Source organism: Carcharodon carcharias, chromosome 14 (genome assembly GCF_017639515.1).
Source record: "Carcharodon carcharias isolate sCarCar2 chromosome 14, sCarCar2.pri, whole genome shotgun sequence".
Classification (NCBI taxonomy): domain Eukaryota; kingdom Metazoa; phylum Chordata; class Chondrichthyes; order Lamniformes; family Lamnidae; genus Carcharodon; species Carcharodon carcharias.
In genome coordinates, this window is record NC_054480.1 from 4,773,120 (window position 1) to 4,791,652 (window position 18,533).

An 18,533-nucleotide genomic window follows, 5' to 3' on the forward strand; every position below is an offset into this window, starting at 1 on the left:
TCTCCACCAAATCCCAGTGGGCAGGGGGATAATGGCCTTTAATTGGCTCAATATGTAGAGCTTAATTAGCCCGCGATTGAGTTCCCCCATATCGGCTCATTTCTGCTGCTGCCTAAATTCCCACCACTGGGAATGGACCACAGGCCCTGCCCATGATTATGTGGGCCCACCTGCCAACGAGCCAGCTTCGCTGGGCTAATCCCAGCCTCTGGGCCTGGTTTGGTGATACGTTGGTGCTTCAGGAGCTGTGGACGGAGGAGAGTCTCACCATTGATTCCCAGCTTAAATAAATCCCGAGTTACTCTGAGAGGTTAAATAGCTGCATCCATTCACTTTAGAGGCAGGCTTAGGGCTGGTTTAATAGACGCAAATGAAAACAAGACACCAGAATATGTTTCTATCGATTAAAGGTTATATAGACAGGAGAGAAGGCTAAGAGGAGATTTGATAGAGATGTTCAAAATCATGAGGGGGCTGGACAGAGTAGACAGGGAGAAGCTGTTCCCACTCGTAAAAGGATCAAGAATGAGAGGGCACAGATTTAAAGTGATTTATGAAAGAAGCAAATATGACGTGAGAGAAAAACTTCTTCATACAACGAGTAGTTTGAGCCTGGGATGCGCTGTCTGGAGGTCTCGTGGAGGCAGGTTCAATCGAGGCATTCAAGAGAGCATTGGATGATTATTTGAACAGAAACAACGTGCAGGGGTATGGGGAAAAGGCAGGGCAATGGCACTAGGTCATAATGCTAATTCGGAGAGCTGGTGCAGACATGATGGGCCGAATGGCCTCCTCTTGCACCCTAACAATTCAGTGAATCTGAGAGATAGGGAGGAGTAAGGCCATGGAGAGATTTGAAAACAAGGATGAGAATTTTAAAACTAAGGCACTGCCGGACCAGAAGCCAATGTTGGTCAGTGAGCACAGGGAGTGATTGGTAAACAGGATTGATTGCAAGTCAGGCCACAGGCAGCAGAGTTTTGGATGGGCTTGAATTTACAGAGGGGGCAGGAGAGGGTTAGAGTGCTCAATTCGGGGAGGTGACAAAGGCATGGGCTAGATTGTTCCATGTCATTATTACTGGATCTCTAGCTCTACTCAGACAAATGGGGTTTTCTCTTTATCTCCTCTTCACAATGTCAGTAGAAGTATGGGAGAGATAATGCCAATCTCTGTGGCCATGGGAAGCAATGGTGCTAAACTGAGAGGACATGAGATTGGTGGTCTCCTGCAGCTGGCAGACGCTGGATTCATACACAGGTTCTGGGGCTCACTAACCCAACCAGGAACAGGAGGAGGCCATTCGGCCCCTCGGCCTGTTACGCAGGAACAGGAAGAGGCCATGCAGCCCCTCAAGCCCATTCAGCCGGCTCTGTCAATGAATTAGATTTTCGTTGACCTGTATCTCAACCATAGCTCGCAGCCCCATATCCTTTGATGCTCTTACCCAAGTTAGACCTTTTGATTTCAAGGACAATTGCCCCCTAGCATTCACAGATTTTCATAGAGAGAGAGAGGGAGAGAGAAAAAGAAAGAGAAAGAGAAAGAGAAAGAAAGAGAAAGAGAAAGAGAGAGAGAGAGAAAGAAAGAGAAAGAGAGAGAGAGAGAAAGAGAGAGAGAGAAAGAGAGAGAGAAAGAGAGAGAGAAAGAGAGAGAGAGAGAAAGAGAGAAAGAGAGAGAAAAAAGAGAAAGAGAGAAAGAGAGAGAGAGAGAGAAAAAGAAAGAAAGAAAGAAAAAGAGAGAGAGAGAGAGATTAGTACTACCCAGTTGTGCTTATGCCTTGTGTCAGACTGGACTTTCACCAACAGAGCGCAAACACAGCCAGTGCTCACCTCCTGTGAGGATGTCAAACAGCCGGTCAGTGCTGTTGGGATTACTGACTATCCCTGCAGCCTGGATGTGGATTCCAAAATCCTGCTTGTTGAGAGGCATCTTGGGCAGCTCATAGTTCTTTACACTTTCCTCCTGCCTGACTGTGTCCCAGTGTTTCTCCATGATGCCGTAGAAGAGACCCTTTAGCTCCTCAGTCTCCTGTACATTCTGGAGCTGCTCGGGAGACATTGATTCCAGCGTGTGCTTGACCAGATCCCAGGGGAAGAAGTTCATGTTAATCTTCTCCAGGTTTTGGAAATCCAGCAGAGCCTGCAGCGACTGTCCCTGGGCAAGACGGACAATCCCACGTAGGTAGAAGCAGACAGCCAGGGCCTCGGAGTCATCTGTTCCTGTCTGGTCAATGGCTCTGCTAATCTGGACAATCAGTTTGGTGTAATACAGGGAGACACTGAGAGAATCCAAAGGATCACAGGGGAATGAAGGGAGGTGTAGTGTTCTGAGTGGGGCCTTCACAATTCTTCCTGTCAATGAAGGATAGAGAATTTACAGGAAGACCACAACATTTAATATACAGTTTGGGGTCCTATAAACCACATTGCGGACCCTGATTGCAATTTGCACAGTCTTTACAGCACAGAAACAGGGCATTTGGCCCAACACACCAATACTGGTGTTTATGCTCCACATAAGCCTCCCAGCTCTTATTTCATCTCTCCCCATTAGCATCCCTTTCTATTCCTTTCTGCCTCATGTTTTAATCCAGCTTCTCCCTAAATGTATCTATACCATTCACCTCAGCCTTTCCCTGTGGGTGTGAGTTCCACATTCTCACCATTCTCTGGGGAAAGATGTTTCTCCTGAATTCCTGAATGGAATTATCAGTGACTATCTTATATTGATGTTTCTAGTCTTCCACAAGTGGGAACATTTTCTCCATGTCTATCCTATCAGACCCCTCCATAGCCTTCTCTATTCTAGAGAAAGTGCTCTGACCTATACAATCTTTCTTGACAGGTATAAATGATCTTATCACTTATAAGTAGGATAAGGGATGTTTTAAGGTTGATTGAGCTCTTAAATAATTGCATAGAAATAAAGTGAGTGTAACTCTAAACAACACTTTTGGTTGCTGTATTTAATTAAGCTTCTCAGCATTTAATTATAATTAACTCAGCCATGATTCACTCCTCCTATTTGTTGGATTTTCACTCAGATACCTATCTACTAGTTTGACTCAATAGGCGGCATGCTCACTTCTGAGTCACAAGGTCCTGGGTTCAAGTCCCACTCCAGAGAGTTGAACTCATAATCCAGGTTGATGTGCCCAGTACTTATACGAAGGGAATGCTGCACTGTCAGTGATGCTGTCTTTTGGATAGGATGTTAATGATCCTTTCTGCCCTCGCAGTTGGATATAAAATATCTGGGAGTGCTACTTCAAAGTTATGCCCAGTATTCTGGACAATATTCAACCTTTAATCAATACAGTTTTTTATTTACCTCATTTGTGGGAACCTGCTATGTTCTCGGTTCTTGTGTTCTTTTCACACAGGGGACTCTTCTCAGAGTCAAGACTGCATTGTGTGGTGGATTACCCCCTTATGTCCCCATACAGGATCATAGGGTCAGGCTGGGGTTGACCTCCAACCCCCCCCAGCACTCCCCTCCACCATGACAACTGCCATGATCCTCACTCAGTCTGATGGTTAGTGGGCAAAATTGAGAAATAGCACATGGGGGCAGCAAAGAGAGCACATTGTACTGTAGAGGGAGCTTTACCCTGAATCTAACCCTGTGCTGAACCTGTCCTGGGAGTGTTTGATGGGGACAGTATAGGAGGAGCTTCACTCTGTGTCTAACCACGTGCTGTACCTGTCCTGGGAGTGTTTGATGGGGACAGTGTAGAGGGAGCTTTACTCTGTATCTAACCCTGTGCTGTACCTTTCCTGGGAGTAATATGCCACTGGCATTGATATTTTAAGAGCATAAGATTGGACTCAAAAATTGAAAGCAGGTGTCCTTGTGTATTACCTGGAGTTCTGGTGAGTTTGAATGAGTTGCGGGATGTTATTGAGTTGGGGGATCCTGTCTCATCGTTTGTGCTCAACATCTGGCGAGACTGAAGTGTTTGATCCTTTCTCTTCCTCAGTGTGTCTGAAGAGAGAGTGGCCGATGAATGAGAGCTCATGGTGTGGTCCCAGCTCACCCTGAAACAATTCAGGCAGGGTATGGTTAGTGGAAGTGATTAAGTTACTGGACTAATAATCCAGAGAATGTGAATTCATATCCCACTGTGACCATTTTAAAATCTGAAATAAAAATCTGGTCTCAGTAAAAGTGACCATGAAGCTGTTGTTAAAAACCCACCTGGTTCACTGATGTCCTTTAGGGAAGGAAATCTGCCATCCTTACCTGGTCTGGGCCTGTACGTGACTCCAGACTTAAAGCAACATGGGTGACTCTGAAGTGGCCAAGTGGGACTCTGTTCGATTAAGCCACTCTGGTTGAAGTAGAAAGCCCATCTCTACTTCCTCAAGACAACTATAAATGGGTAATAAATGCTGGCCTAGTCAGTGATGCCCATTAGTGATCCTGGCAATGAATGAATTCAAACACTAACTTTTTCCAAAAAAAAAAGCTCCTTTCCTTCACTGCTTCCCTCCATCTTCCAGTGTTTGTAATTCACTCCCGTGGTGACTGGGTGTCCAGTCCTCAACCTAGGCAGTGGCCATTTTGGGAGCTATCACAGTCACCCAACCTCACTCACTGCCCGGACACCCACACTTTTCAGCAAAGGAGGCACTGGATCATATCGGAAGTCACAACGTCATCCAGTTGTTGCCTTCTCCAGTCAGTGGGAAAAGTGGCCAAGCCAGTCATTAAGAAGGAGGCCATCTGGTTAGAGTGGAGATTAAATGGGTGGGTAGATTCCTTGATTTGGGCTGACCGTACATGCTCTGTGGGAGGATTGGGTGTCCTTATAAGGTAGACTTCATACTGTTAGCCACAGGCGATTAAATGGGTGGGAAAGTCCATCTTAGCCGGACACAAGTTGTGGAATGAAATTAAGTGGGTGGATAAAGTCCATGTAAGTTCTGCATGGTCTGTGGAAAGTGAGGGACGGGACTGATGGAGTGAATTAGTTTTAAACACAATGACTAAGCCCAACTTGATGTTAAATCTTGACTCAAAAGAGTCAAACAAGACATTTCTGCACAATGATCACTTTCTCCTTCACTATGGTTCGAACTGATTAATTATTGGAACATCAATGGTGCACAGGTTCTGAGCTCTGGGTCAGGGTAGCTGTATCTCACTGGGTCACGATCTCATCTGAGTCAGAAGGTTGTGGGTTTGAGTTTTGCTCCAGAGACTTGGGCCCATAATCCAGGCGCACATCCCAGGGCATTACTGAGGGAATGCAGCATTGTTGGAGGTGCTATCTTTCAGAAGAGACATTCATTTGAGGCCCTGTCTGTTTTCTCAAATGGATGTAAACGATCCCATGAGCAATATTTTGAAGAAGAGCAGCGTTCTGGTCAATATTTATCCCTTAACCAACATCACTGAAACAGGTAACGTGGTCATCCTCAAATTGCTGTTTGTGGGATCTTGCTCTGCACAAACTGCTGTGTTTCCTACATTACAATAGTTATTACACTTCAAAAATATTTCATGGGCTGTAAGGTTTTAGGGACATCCTGAGGTTAAGAAGGGCGCTATAGAAATGAAGTCATGATACTCTCGTTATGTTACGAGATGAGGTCTTGCACACCAGCCCCATGGAGCTTCTCTGTACTGTGACTGGACACACTCCAGCTGATGGAGACAGAGCTTGTTCAATGAATTGCATAATTGGTGAGAGCGGCTGAAATTCCAGTCCTGTTCCCACCACTCCCAATACATTCTCAATGGGTGTTACCTGTTTGAATCAGTCCTCTCCCAGCGGGTGAATGCATCCACTTTCTTATTGAGTCGCGACTTGAGGAAGCAGTGGAAGAGATCGGTCTTCAGGAACTGTGGAGGACATGAGAAAGAACTTCAGCTTCTCTCCAATCAGCTCAAGCTCTCGCAATGTATCAGTGACAATTAACAAAACACATTCCCTCACACACTCACACAGACACATATACACACACACACACCGACACACACACACACACCGACACACACACGCACACACCGACACACCGACACACACCCCGACACACACACACACACACAATGACAATATGAACATAGGAAACAGGAACAGGAGTAGACCATCCGGCCCCTTGATACTGCTCTGTCATTCATTAAGATCATGGCTGATCTGTTTGTGTTTCAAATTCCATATTCCCACCCACCCCTGATAATCTTTGATTACCTTGCCTAACAAGAATCTATCTACCTCCGCCTTAAAAATATTCAATGTTCTCTAGGCCTGTGCTCTAGGCCCGTGCTCTAGGCTTGCTTTCCTTGGGGAGTAACAACAAGCATGGGATTTCAGAGGCTGATGCGCAATGTTCCATCGCCATTCTCCTGAGCTGTGCTTCGTTTGGGATAACAGAGATACGGTTACTCACGCTATTGTAAAAGGGCTGAGAGGCTGGCTGGCGTGAGTCCAGAAACTCCTTCTTGATGAACACACGATGCTTAAGGTTCAAATGTTTGGAGACATCCCTGGGTAGAGAGAACACGCATCAGGAAAGTAACCCATGTTCATGGGAAACAGAGGCTGAATAAAGACAAAGTGGGTTTCAGCACTTGGAGCGTGTTGAAAGTGTAAAACAGAGAAGGACTTGCATTTACGTAGCACCTATTCATGACCATGTGAAGCCTTAAAGTGCTTTACCATCAGTGATGTACTTTTGAAGCATAGCCACTGGTTTAATGCAGGAAACACAGTAGCTAATCCACGCACAAGAAGCTCCCACAAACAGCATGATAACGACCAGGTAATTTGTTCTAAAACAAAAACAGAATTACCTGGAAAACCTCAGCAGGTCTGGCAGCATCGGCGGAGAAGAAAAGAGTTGACGTTTCGAGTCATGACCCTTCGACAGAACTGAGTAATTTGTTCTTTCTGATGTTGACTGAAGGATAAATATTGGGCAGGACACCAGGGATAACTCCCCTGCTCCTCTGAGAGGGTAACAGGCCTTTGTTTACATTCTCATCCTCTGACCACGCAGCACTCCCTCAGCACTACACTGGGAGCATCAATCTAAGTTGTTGTGCTCAAGTACCTCGAGTGGGATTTGAACCCACAACCTTCCTAGTCAGAGGCAAGACTATAGCCCACTGTCCAATGGCTGACACTTAACCTGCATTAATACCATGGGTGGAATTTTACAGCAGCGGAATTTTCCGATCCTGTCGTAGTCAATGGATTTAGAATGGCTCAATATATTTTATGGCCCCGTCCTGCCCCAAGGGGTCATTAAATTCTGGCCCATGTGTCCAACTTCCCAACACTCTCAGGTAAAGTAGAAGGGCATCTGTCTAAAATATGATAATGGGGCTGAATCGTTAAATGGTCTGCATAATTTCCCTTTAATCGAACCCATTGCTGAAACTACCTCTCTCCCTTTCTGTCTCTACCTTTTCCAACCTTACTAAACCATCTGTTTATTTTCCAGTATTGACTCTGATGAAGGGATCACGAAAGGAATCCCACTAATACTGACTGACTGGACAGGTGCTTCTCACAGTTTGAGCTTTTGATTCAGATTTTCACCATTTACAGTTTCTCATGTTCCCATGGACTCACATTTAGGGGTATAACAGTCAGAGTTCAGTGTACCGGTGAGGCAGTCCAGTCAGTGTACCGGTGAGGCAGTCCAGTCAGTGTACCGGTGAGGCATTCCAGTCAGTGTACCGGTGAGGCAGTCCAGTCAGTGTACCGGTGAGGCAGTCCAGTCAGTGTACCGGTGAGGCAGTCCAGTCAGTGTACCGGTGAGGCAGTCCAGTCAGTGTACCGGTGAGGCAGTCCAGTCAGTGTACCGGTGAGGCAGTCCAGTCAGTGTACCGGTGAAGCTGAAGGTTAAGAACACAATTTAATACACAAGAGACCATCTGCGCATCTACCACCATTGTATCATTGGTACTTGCAAGAATTGACTTTCCAGTTTGCTAGCCAATGTTATTTGGTAGAATGAGCTCACTGGGGTTATGATGTACAGGAGAAGTTGGTCAAGACCAGGACTGAGAGGAAATGATGCTCATAAAGTCTTAGAGGTCTACAGCACAGAAAAAGGCCCTTCGGCCCATCAAGTCTGCGCCAGTCAAACAAGTCCCTAACTATTCTAATCCCATTTTCCAGCACTAGGCCCATAGCCCTGTATGTCATGGCATCGCAAGTGCACATCCAAATACTTCTTAAATGTTATGAGGGTTTCTGCCTCTACCACCCTTTCAGGCAGCGAGTTCCAGATTCCCACCACCCTCTGGGTGAAAAAAATTTTCCTCACATCCCCTCTAAACCTCCTGCCCCTTACCTTAAATCTATGTCCCCTGGTTATTGATCCCTCCACCAAGGGAAAATGTTCCTTCCTGTCTACCCTATCTATGCCCCTCATAATTTTATACACCTCAATCATGTCCCCCCTCAATCTCCTCTGCTCCAGGGAAAATAACCCCAGTCTATCCAATCTCTCCTCATAACTAAAACTCTCCAGCCCAGGCAACATCCTGGTAAATCTCTGCACTCTCTCTAGTGCAATCACATCCTTCCTATAATGCAGATTCCAGAACTGCACGCAGTACTCTAGCTGTGGCTTAACCAGTGTTTTATACACTTCCAGCATAACCTCCCTGCCCTTGTATTCTATGCCTCAGGTAATAAAGGCAAGTATCCCATATGCCTTCTTAACCACCTTATCTACCTGTCCCGCTACCTTAAGGGACAAGTGGACATACACACCAAGGTCCCTCTGATCCTTGGTACTTCCCAGGGTCCGTGTATTCCTGTGCTTTGTTTGTCCTGCCCAGTGCATCACCTCACACTTATTCGGATTAAATTCCATTTGCCACTGATCAGCCCATCTGACCAGCCCGTCTACATCCTCCTGTAATCTAAGGCTATCCTCCTCACTATTTACCACCCCACCAATTTTTGTGTCATCCGCAAACTTACTGATCAACCCTCCTACATTCAAATCTAAATTGTTTTATATCCGCCACAAACAGCAAGGGACCCAACACCGATCCCTGTGGAACACCACTGGACACAGGCATCCAGTCACAAAAACACCCCTCGACCATCACCCTCTGCTTCCTGCCACTCAGCCAATTCTGGATCCAATTTGCCACAATTGCCTTGGATCCCATGGGCTTTTACCTTCATTATCAGTCTCGCGTGCTGCCCTCCCTCTCTCCACATCCACCCCACCCCTGTCGTACATTTGCCCCAGGAGCCTTGAGGAGGCTCTCAGCTGACCTGAGGAGGTTCCCGATGAGCTGCAGGAATATCTGTCGGACCCGTCGGTTCATTTGCTGCCTCTGACACCGCTTCTTCTCTCGAGCCACGGCTAGGTTTGTGTGTGAAGCTAGATGGGCCGAAGCCAGTTCGGTGTTTGCCCTGAGCTGCTGGGTGCTGGAACAGAACAGAGGGCAATGAGTGACTGCGAGGCAGAGGTCTTCAGCTGGCATCACACGCAAATGGACAATAAGCAAGGTACAGGTGTTGGATGTCAGAGTGCAAAGGTCAAGAAAACAATCAGAGGGTAATTGTACACCATTATGTTCAATAAGCCGTTAAAGAAGAACCATCTTCATGAAAAGCTCCTTGAAAAGTCTTGTTCTGAATGCAGGAAATGATGCTAAGACAATGGTGGAACACAACATAGGAACAGGAGGAGGCCATTCAGCCCCTCAAGGATGCTGCATCATTCCATTAGATCACACATTTCAAATGGCTCAACTCTATTTACAGGCTGAAGCAACATTGATCACTTTGTGCATGTCACCTGATTATGATGGAAATGATTTGGCCCTTCCTGTCTACAAAATAAAAGTCTCTAAACACTTTCTTGAAGGTGATAAACCTTATTTTGCCCGACAATGGCTTGGAATTCTATGAAGTGAGTTAGATTGTGTAGCATAGAAACATGCCATTCTGTCCATGCTGCTGTTTATGCTCCACATGAGCCTCCTCCCACCCAATTCCATCTCACCCATATCCTTCTATTCCTTTCTCTCCCAAGTGTACCTTCCCCTTAAATGCATCTGTGTGATTCACTTTAGTGACTCTCTATGCTAGTAAGTTGCTCATTCTAACCATAGACCATGAGCAATAGGAGCAGGAGTAGGTCATTTGGCCCATCAAGCCTGCTCTGCCATTCAAACAGATCATGGCTGATCATCTACTTCTGCTCCATTTTCAACTCTAATCCTATATACTTTGATGTCGTTAGTAGCCAGAAATCTATTAATTTCTGTCTTGAACATACTAAATGACTGAGCTTCCAGAGTCCTCTGGGGTAGAGAATTCCAAAGATTTACCCCCCTCTGAATGAAGAAATTCATCCTTATCTCAGCCCCTTATTCTGAGACTGTGTCCCCTGGTTCTAGACTCACCAGCCAGGGGAAACATCCTATCTACATCTACTCTGTCACACCCAGCAAGAATTATGTAAGTTTAAATGAGATCACTGCTCATTCTTCAAAACTCTAGAGAATACAAGCCCAATTTCCTCAATCGATCCTCATAAGACAATCCCACTATCCCAGGGATCAGTCTGGGGAACCTCAGTTGCAGTCCCTCCAATGGCAAGTATACGCTTCCTAAGATAAGGAGACCAAAACCATACACAATACTCCAGGTGCGGTCTCACCAGGGCTGTATACAACTAAAAAAGATATCTTCACTCCTGTACTCAAATCCCCTTGTGATGAAGTCCAATGTACCATTTACCTTCCTAATTGCTTGTTGCACCTGTATGTTAGCTTTTAGTGACTCATGAACAAGGACACCCAGGTCCCTTTGGACATCAGCACTTCCCAATCTCTCACCATTTGAGAAATACTCTGCCTTTCTGTTTTTTTCTACCAAAATGAATAATTTCATACTTATTCACGTTATATTTCATCTCAATATTCTTGCCCATTCACTTAGCCTGCCTAAATCTGCTTGAAGCCTCCTTGCATCCTCCTCATGACTCAATTTCCAACTAGTTTTGTGTCATCAGCAAATTTGGAAATATTACATTTGGTCCCCGCATTCAAATCTTTTATATAGATTGTGAACAGCTGGGGCCCAAGTGCTGATCCTTGTGGTACTCTACTAGTCACAGCCTGACAATCTGAGACTGACCCATTTATTCGTACTCTGTTTTCTGTCCATTAACCAATTCTCATTCCAGACCAGTATATAAACCCCAATCCCATGTCTTCTAATTTTGTTTACTAACTTCCTGTGTGGGACCTCTTGCACCATATCCATTGGTTCTCCACATCTGCTGGTTCTCCTTTATCTATGCTACAAGTAACATCCTCAAAAAACTCCAGCAGGTTCGTCAAACATGATTTCCCTTTCATAAATCCATGTTGACTCTGCACAATCATATTATTTTTAAGTGTCCAGTTATCACGTTCTATACAATGGATTCTAACATTTTCCCTACGACTGACCTAACAGGTCTGTAGTTCTCCATTCTCCCTCCCTTCGGAAATAATGGGGTTACATTTGCTTCTTTCCAGTCTGCAGGAACCTTTCCAGAATTTATAGAATTTTGAAAGATTACCACCAATGCATCCACCATCTCCATAGCCACCTCCTTCAACACTCTAGGATATAGCTCATGAGGTCCGAGGGATTTATTGACCTTCAATCCAATTAATTTTTTGAGCACTACCTCTTTATTAATACCAATTTCTTTCAGTTTCTCATTTTCACAAGCCCCTTGGTCACTGAGTATTTCTTGAAGGTTTTCTCTATCTTCCTCCATGAAGACAGACACAAAAACATTGTTTAGTTTCTCTGCCTATTCTCCTTCATAAATTCCCATGTTTCCAACTGTAATGGACTCACATTTGTCCTAGCTAGTTCTTTATTTTTCCCATACCTGAAGAAGGGTTTTACAATCTCCTCTGCCCAATTTTATGAAGATCCTTTGGGGTTTTAATGGGGTGATCAAGGCCTTTGGAAAGAACACACCAATGTACTCCCAGGAGGGGAAGACTCACTACCAATGGCACCTCGGGAAACCACTCTGTTGCAGCTCAGGTGAGCCCCTTACCTGGTTAAGAATTCTTCTACTGCAGCTGTGGGCAGGTGGGGGGTCTCAAGCCCCTTATGTTGTGTGGTCAGGACTGTGCCGTTATCAACGTCCACTAGAACTAACTCTTCCACCTGTAAAAGTGAACATCCAGGGTGAGTACTTCTTTACTAAAAGTTCACACTGCACTGATTTCCTCATTCAGGAGTCAAGGCCCAAAGGCCAGAGGCCTCTGCAGAATGCAAATGGAAAAAACAGGCCAGAAAATGAGGCAGGTTGGGAAAATATGGCCTGGAAATGTCAAGCTCAGGTTTTGAATGGTTGGATTGTCAGAGGAAGAGACACAAAACGAGCTTAACAGATTCGAGGCTGTGGGGAAGCAACAATGATTCATTGTTGACCCTTCATCGCCCTGAATTGTTAACTCTGTTTCTCTCTAGATATGTTGCCAGATCTGTTGAATATTTCCAGCATTTTCTGTTTTTTCATTCAAGTTTCCAGTATTTTGCTTTTGAATGCTCAGTAAACTTTGAATTCAATTCAATAGAAACAGGACAAGGAGGTCATTCAGCACTTCGAGCCTGAACGTGATCTGTACCTCAACTCCATTTAGCCATCTTTGCTTGATATTTCCTGATACAATCAACGAAATGGAAGAAAGAGAAGTGGAGGCAGTGAGAAAGAGCAGAAGGAAGACTGACTGAGAAGGTTTAGAAAGAGATAGAGAAAAATGAGAGTGAGAAAGAAAAACTAGGAGGGAAAGTAAGAGCCAGAGAGAGAGAGAAAGGGAGAGAGAGAGAGAGAGATAGATAGTCTGAGAGAGATTGATAGTCTGAGAGATATTGATAGTCTGAGAGAAGACTTTATTGGCTGATAAGGTTGATCTTGTCCATCGGCTTGGCTCCCAAGAACTTTGCATAATGCTGGGTAAATGCAGCGATCATCCCTTGGTAACACACCCAGGACAACAACAGGTCCTTGTAGGGATGAGTTTGTCTCACATGCTATAGCGAGAAGGAAACAGACTTCTGGAGTCTCCAACATGGATTTAGAAGTAGGAACAGGGCAAGTGTTGATTCTCTCTTTCATTCCTCCAGCTTTTCTGACCATCTCATGCGGCCTGATATTAACCTGATGTATCTGGTGTTATTGGCACAGGTGGGTGGTTAAAATGACAGTTGGGTAGGGGATGGGGTCCATCACTGGGAAATCAGGCAGCATTGAGATTAACTATGGGACACGGCGTGGATACCAGCCCTCATATTAAATCACAAGATACCTGCAAACACAAAAACTGCGGGCTGGCATAAGGCAGCAGCATTGGCCAGAGGGTAACTGGAGTACTGGAGGCACCCTCAAGGAACAGTCTATGGGGCCTCTGACACTGTCACCCTGCCCGTCCCTTCCCCAACCAGCCCCTGCCCTCCCCACCCCGAGCACTCACCTCTCACAGCTACTCCAGCTCCTGTTCAACAGCTCTGGCATTATTTTCACTGATTTTGGGTGAGAGATGGATGTTAAATATCAAAATTATGCACGGGGGTTAAATTGGCTTCATGCTGATGAGCCCACGGGGATTCTTTCCCCCAAAACTTTAAGAATCATGTAGTAACTGATCATCATGACCAACTACAAGTCATCGCTTCAGAACATGTTGTTAAATGAATAAACAGCACTCCCTGCTGGCAAAGTGACTAAACACACCTCGTGTGGGACTGATTCAACCAGCAACAACTTTCACTTATATAGTGTCTTTAACATAGTGAAATAACCCAAGGAGCTTCCACAGAAATGACTTCAAACAACATTTGACACAAAGACACATAAGGAGCTGTAAGGGCAGAAGATCAAAGGCTTGGTCCGGCAAAGCATCGTTTTTTTTTAAAACACTCACCCTTATTTTCAAATCCTTTCATTGTCTTGTCTCTCCCTATGTCTGCAATCCCCTCCAGCCCCTCAACTCTCTAAGATATCTCCACCCCTGCTTTCATTCTGACACTTGAGCATCCCCAATTTTAATTGCTCCATCATTGGCAGCCGGGTCGGAGGGTCAGCACTGAGGGAGTGCAGCACAGTCGGAGGGTCAGTGCTGAGGGAGAGCCGCACCGTCGGAGGGTCAGTGCTGAGGGAGCACCGCACTGTCGGAGGGTCAGCGCTGAGGGAGTGCCGCACCGTCGGAGGGTCAGTGTTGAGGGAGCACCGCACCGTCGGAGGGTCAGTGCTGAGGGAGAACCGCACTGTCGGAGGGTCAGTGCTGAGGGAGCACCGCACTGTCGGAGGGTCAGTGCTGAGGGAGCACAGCACTGTCAGAAGGTCAGTACTGAGGGAGAGCCGCACTGTCAGAGGGTCAGTGCTGAGGGAGCACTGCACTGTCGGAGGGTCAGCGCTGAGGGAGTGCCGCACTGTCGGAGGGTTAGCGCTGAGGGAGTGCCGCACTGTCGGAGGGTCAGCGCTGAGGGAGTGCCACACCATCGGAGGGTCAGTGCTGAGGGAGCACCGCACTGTCGGAGGGTCAGCGCTGAGGGAGCGCCGCACTGTCAGAGGGTCAGCGCTGAGGGAGCGCCGCTCTGTCGGAGGGTCAGCGCTGAGGGAGCGCCGCACTGTCGGAGGGTCAGCGTTGAGGGAGTGCCGCACTGTCGGAGGGTCAGCGCTGAGGGAGTGCCGCACCGTCGGAGGGTCAGTGCTGAGGGAGCACCGCACTGTCGGAGGGTCAGCGCTGAGGGAGCGCCGCACTGTCGGAGGGTCAGTGCTGAGGGAGCGCCGCACCGTCGGAGGGTCAGTGCTGAGGGAGAGCCGCACCGTTGGAGGGTCAGTGCTGAGGGAGTGCCGCACTGTCGGAGGGTCAGTACTGAGGGAGCACCGCACCGTCGGACAGTCAGTGCTGAGGGAGCGCCGCACAGTCGGAGGGTCAGTGCTGAGGGAGTGCTGCACTGTCGGAGGGTCAGTGCTGAGGGAGCACCGCACTGTCGGAGGGTCAGTGCTGAGGGAGCGCCGCATCGTCGGAGGGTCAGTGCTGAAGGAGCGCCGCACTGTCGGAGGGTCAGTGCTGAGGGAGTGCCGCACAGTCGGAGGGTCAGTGCTGAGGGAGTGCCGCACCATCGGAGGGTCAATGCTGAGGGAGCGCCGCACTGTCGGAGGGTCAATGCTGAGGGAGCGCCGCACTGTCGGAGGGTCAGTGCTGAGGGAGCGCCGCACTGTCGGAGGGTCAGTGCTGAGGGAGCGCCGCACTGTCGGAGGGTCAGTGCTGAGGGAGTGCCGCACCATCGGAGGGTCAATGCTGAGGGAGCGCCGCACTGTCGGAGGGTCAGTGCTGAGGGAGCGCCGCACTGTCGGAGGGTCAGTGCTGAGGGAGCGCCGCACTGTCGGAGGGTCAGTGCTGAGGGAGCACCGCACTGTCGGAGGGTCAGTGCTGAGGGAGTGCTGCAGTGTTGGAAACATTGCTTTTCAGAGGAGGTATTGAACTGAGATTGGTCTGTTTTGGTGATTTAGATGAAATAGACCATGGCATTAATTGAAGTAAAGGAGGGAAGTGGGCGCTCCTCTGGTTGACAACTCTTCAATAACCGCTTATTCTTCTGATTGGCTCCAGAATTTACCTGAAAACAATAAAAGGGAGGTCTCCAAGAAGTAATTTGAGTTCCAAGCACCTAGGAACATGTTTCAAATCAGCAAGTTACTTTATCGCACTCTGATGTATATCCCCAAACTCCAGGGCTATATAATGTTGAGCTTGTGGAGGTTTAGGTTGCTTGAAATGGACAACATTGACAACACTGACCTCATTGATGGTTTCAAAGTGTCTCGAGTGACAGCCCATGAGGAAGACAGTGGGTGCCATCACCAGGTCCAGCATCTGATTGGCCAGCACTGGGATGTAGGGATGTCGCCATTGGAGAGGGTGCAGATAATGTACAAAGCATTCAGTCACCAGTGTCAGCAGCGGCCAGTTACTGGAGAAAAAGACCAGTCTTCGCTCTATCAGGATGTAGGTCAGAATCTGCAGTAGAAGTTATAAAGGTCGTTAACAGGATTGGGGTACAGGGAACCCCAACCCCAACATTCTGTACGCATCATGAAAACCCATTAAAACATCTCACAGCCAATCACAATCTTCGTCTGATAACTCTAGAAAGTGTGAAAAAGATTTACCAGGTTGACACCAGAGCTAAGTGGTCAAAATTCTTTGGAAAGGCTACACATCCTGGGAAAACAGAACAGGTGGCTGGATAGAGGTCTTTGAATTTATGAAAGGATTTGATAGGGCAGACATAGAGAAGATATTTCCAATTTTGAGGGTGACTAGAACTAGGAGCTATCAATATAAATCGTCACTAATAAATCCAATTGGGAATTCAGGAGAAACTTCTTGAATGTGGAACTCGTTACCACAGGGAGTCATTGAGGCGAATAGTGTAGATACAGTTAAGGGGGAGATGGATAAACAGGATGGAGAAAGGAATAGGATGATACGCTGTTAGGGTGAGATGAAAATAAATGGGAGGAGGCTGATGTGGAGCAGAAACACCAGTGGATCAGTCTGTTTCCGTGCACACGTGCGCGCACACACACACACACATTCTGTAATTACCTGCAGTATGGTTTCTGGTTTGAAGCAAAGGAATGGGACATGTAGGCCAATGTCAATAACAGGACTGTCGATGTCTTCAGGAGGTGAAAGCACAATGCTGAGAGGCCCCAGCTCAAAACACTGATCATCGGGAACATGAGGAAAGAGTCAGATATCAGTAAGCTACAACAAAAAGCAATGAAACACAAAGATTAAACATTTTGTTTAATGTCCCTGAGTGGCAGGTAGACCAGTATAATCACATGTTGGGATGGTTCTCTGCTGCAGCCCTGCTGCATTCTCCCAGTGGCCAGACCATAGGAGCATAGGAAATAGGAGCAGTAGTAGGCCATTTGGCCCATCGAGCCTGCTCCACCATTCAACTAGGTCATGACTGATCATCTATCTCAACACCACTTGCCTGCGCCATCACTATATGCCTTGATTATGTCATTAGTCTCCAGGAATCTATCGATTTCTGTCTCAAGTATGATCAATGATTGAGCTTCCACAGCCTTCTGGGGTGGAGAATTCCAAAGATTCACCACCCTCTAAATGAAGAAATTCTTCTTTCTCTCAAGTCTTAAATGGTGTCCCCCGCTTCTAGACAGCTCCAAGCCAGGGGAAACATCCTTCCTGCATCTACCTGTCGAGCTCTGTAAGAATTTTGGAGGCTTCAATGACATCACCTCCCATTCTTGTAAGCTCTAGGGAACAAAGGTCCAGTCTCCTCAACCCCTCTCATAGGACAATCCCATCATCATAGGAATCAGTCTGGTGAATCCCTATTGCAGCCTGGATATCGACTGATTCAGTACCTGAGGAACTGAAAATAGTGCTGAACATTGTGCAATCAGCAGCAAACATCCCCACTTCTGATCTTATGATAGAAAGAAGCAGCTGAAGATGATTGGGCCAAGGACACTATCCTGAGGAACTCCTGCAGTGATGTCCTGGAACTGAGATGATTGACCTCCAACAACCACAACCATATTCCTTTGTGCTAGGTGTGACTCCAACTAGTGGTGAGATTTCGCCCTGATTCCCATTGACTCCAGTTTTGTGAGGGCTCCTTGATGCCACACTCGGTCAAATGCTGCCTTGATGTCAAGGGCAGTCACTCTCACCTCACCTCGGGAGTTTGAACCAAGGCTGTAATGAGGTCAGGAGCTGAGTGGCCTTGGGAGAACCCAAACTGGGCATCTGTGAGCAGGTTATTGCTAAGTGTTGGTTGATAGCACTGTTGATGACCCCTTCCATTACTTTACTGATGATGGAGATTAGGCTGATGGGGCAGTAATTGGCTGGGTTGGATATGTCCTGCTTTTTGTGTACAGGACATACTTGGGCAATTTTCTAGATAGCTGGGTAGATGCCAGGATTGTAGCTGTACTGGAACAGCTTGGCTAGGGGGAGGCAGCAAGTTCTGGAGCACAAGTCTTCAGTACTATTGCTGGAATATTGTCAGGGCCCATAGCCTTTGCAGCAGCCATTTCTTGATATCATGTGGAGTGAATCGAATCAGCTGGAGACTGGCATCTGTGATGCTGGGGACCTCCGGAGGATCATCCTCTCGGCACTTCTGGCTGTAGATTGTTGCAAAGGCTTCAGCCTTATCTTTTGCACTGATGTGCTGGGCTCCTCCATCATTGAGGATGGGAATATTTGTGGGGCTTCCTCCTCCAGTGAGTTGTTTAATTGTCTAACACCATTCACAACTGGATGTGGCAGGACTGCAGAGGAATGCAGAGATGGACTGTATTCATAATCAGATCCGTTGATTGTGAGATCGCTTAGCTCTGTCTATCACTTGCTGCTTATGCTGTTTGGCACACAAGTAGTCCTGTGTTATAGCTTCACCAGGTTGACACCTTATCTTTAGGTATGCCTGGTGCTGCTCCTGGCATGCCCTCCTGCACTCTTCATTGAACCAG

The 18,533-nt window shown here is 47.0% G+C and overlaps 1 protein-coding gene across 4 annotated transcripts in view; it reads right to left on the reverse strand.

Annotated features, from left to right (window-relative positions):
• The window catches only part of LOC121287426 (DENN domain-containing protein 3-like), a 177,249-nt gene that overhangs the window by 38,417 nt on the left and 120,299 nt on the right, over positions 1–18,533 (reverse strand). For all 4 annotated transcript variants that reach the window (XM_041205294.1, XM_041205296.1, XM_041205295.1 and 1 more), the window contains 8 exons: positions 16,621–16,740; positions 15,811–16,029; positions 12,054–12,166; positions 9,254–9,409; positions 6,399–6,495; positions 5,756–5,850; positions 3,865–4,040; positions 1,833–2,354 (listed from right to left, as the gene is read on the reverse strand). In XM_041205294.1, coding sequence (XP_041061228.1) covers positions 1,833–2,354; positions 3,865–4,040; positions 5,756–5,850; positions 6,399–6,495; positions 9,254–9,409; positions 12,054–12,166; positions 15,811–16,029; positions 16,621–16,740 — 1,498 coding nt within the window. The remainder of the gene's footprint in view (positions 1–1,832; positions 2,355–3,864; positions 4,041–5,755; positions 5,851–6,398; positions 6,496–9,253; positions 9,410–12,053; positions 12,167–15,810; positions 16,030–16,620; positions 16,741–18,533) is intronic.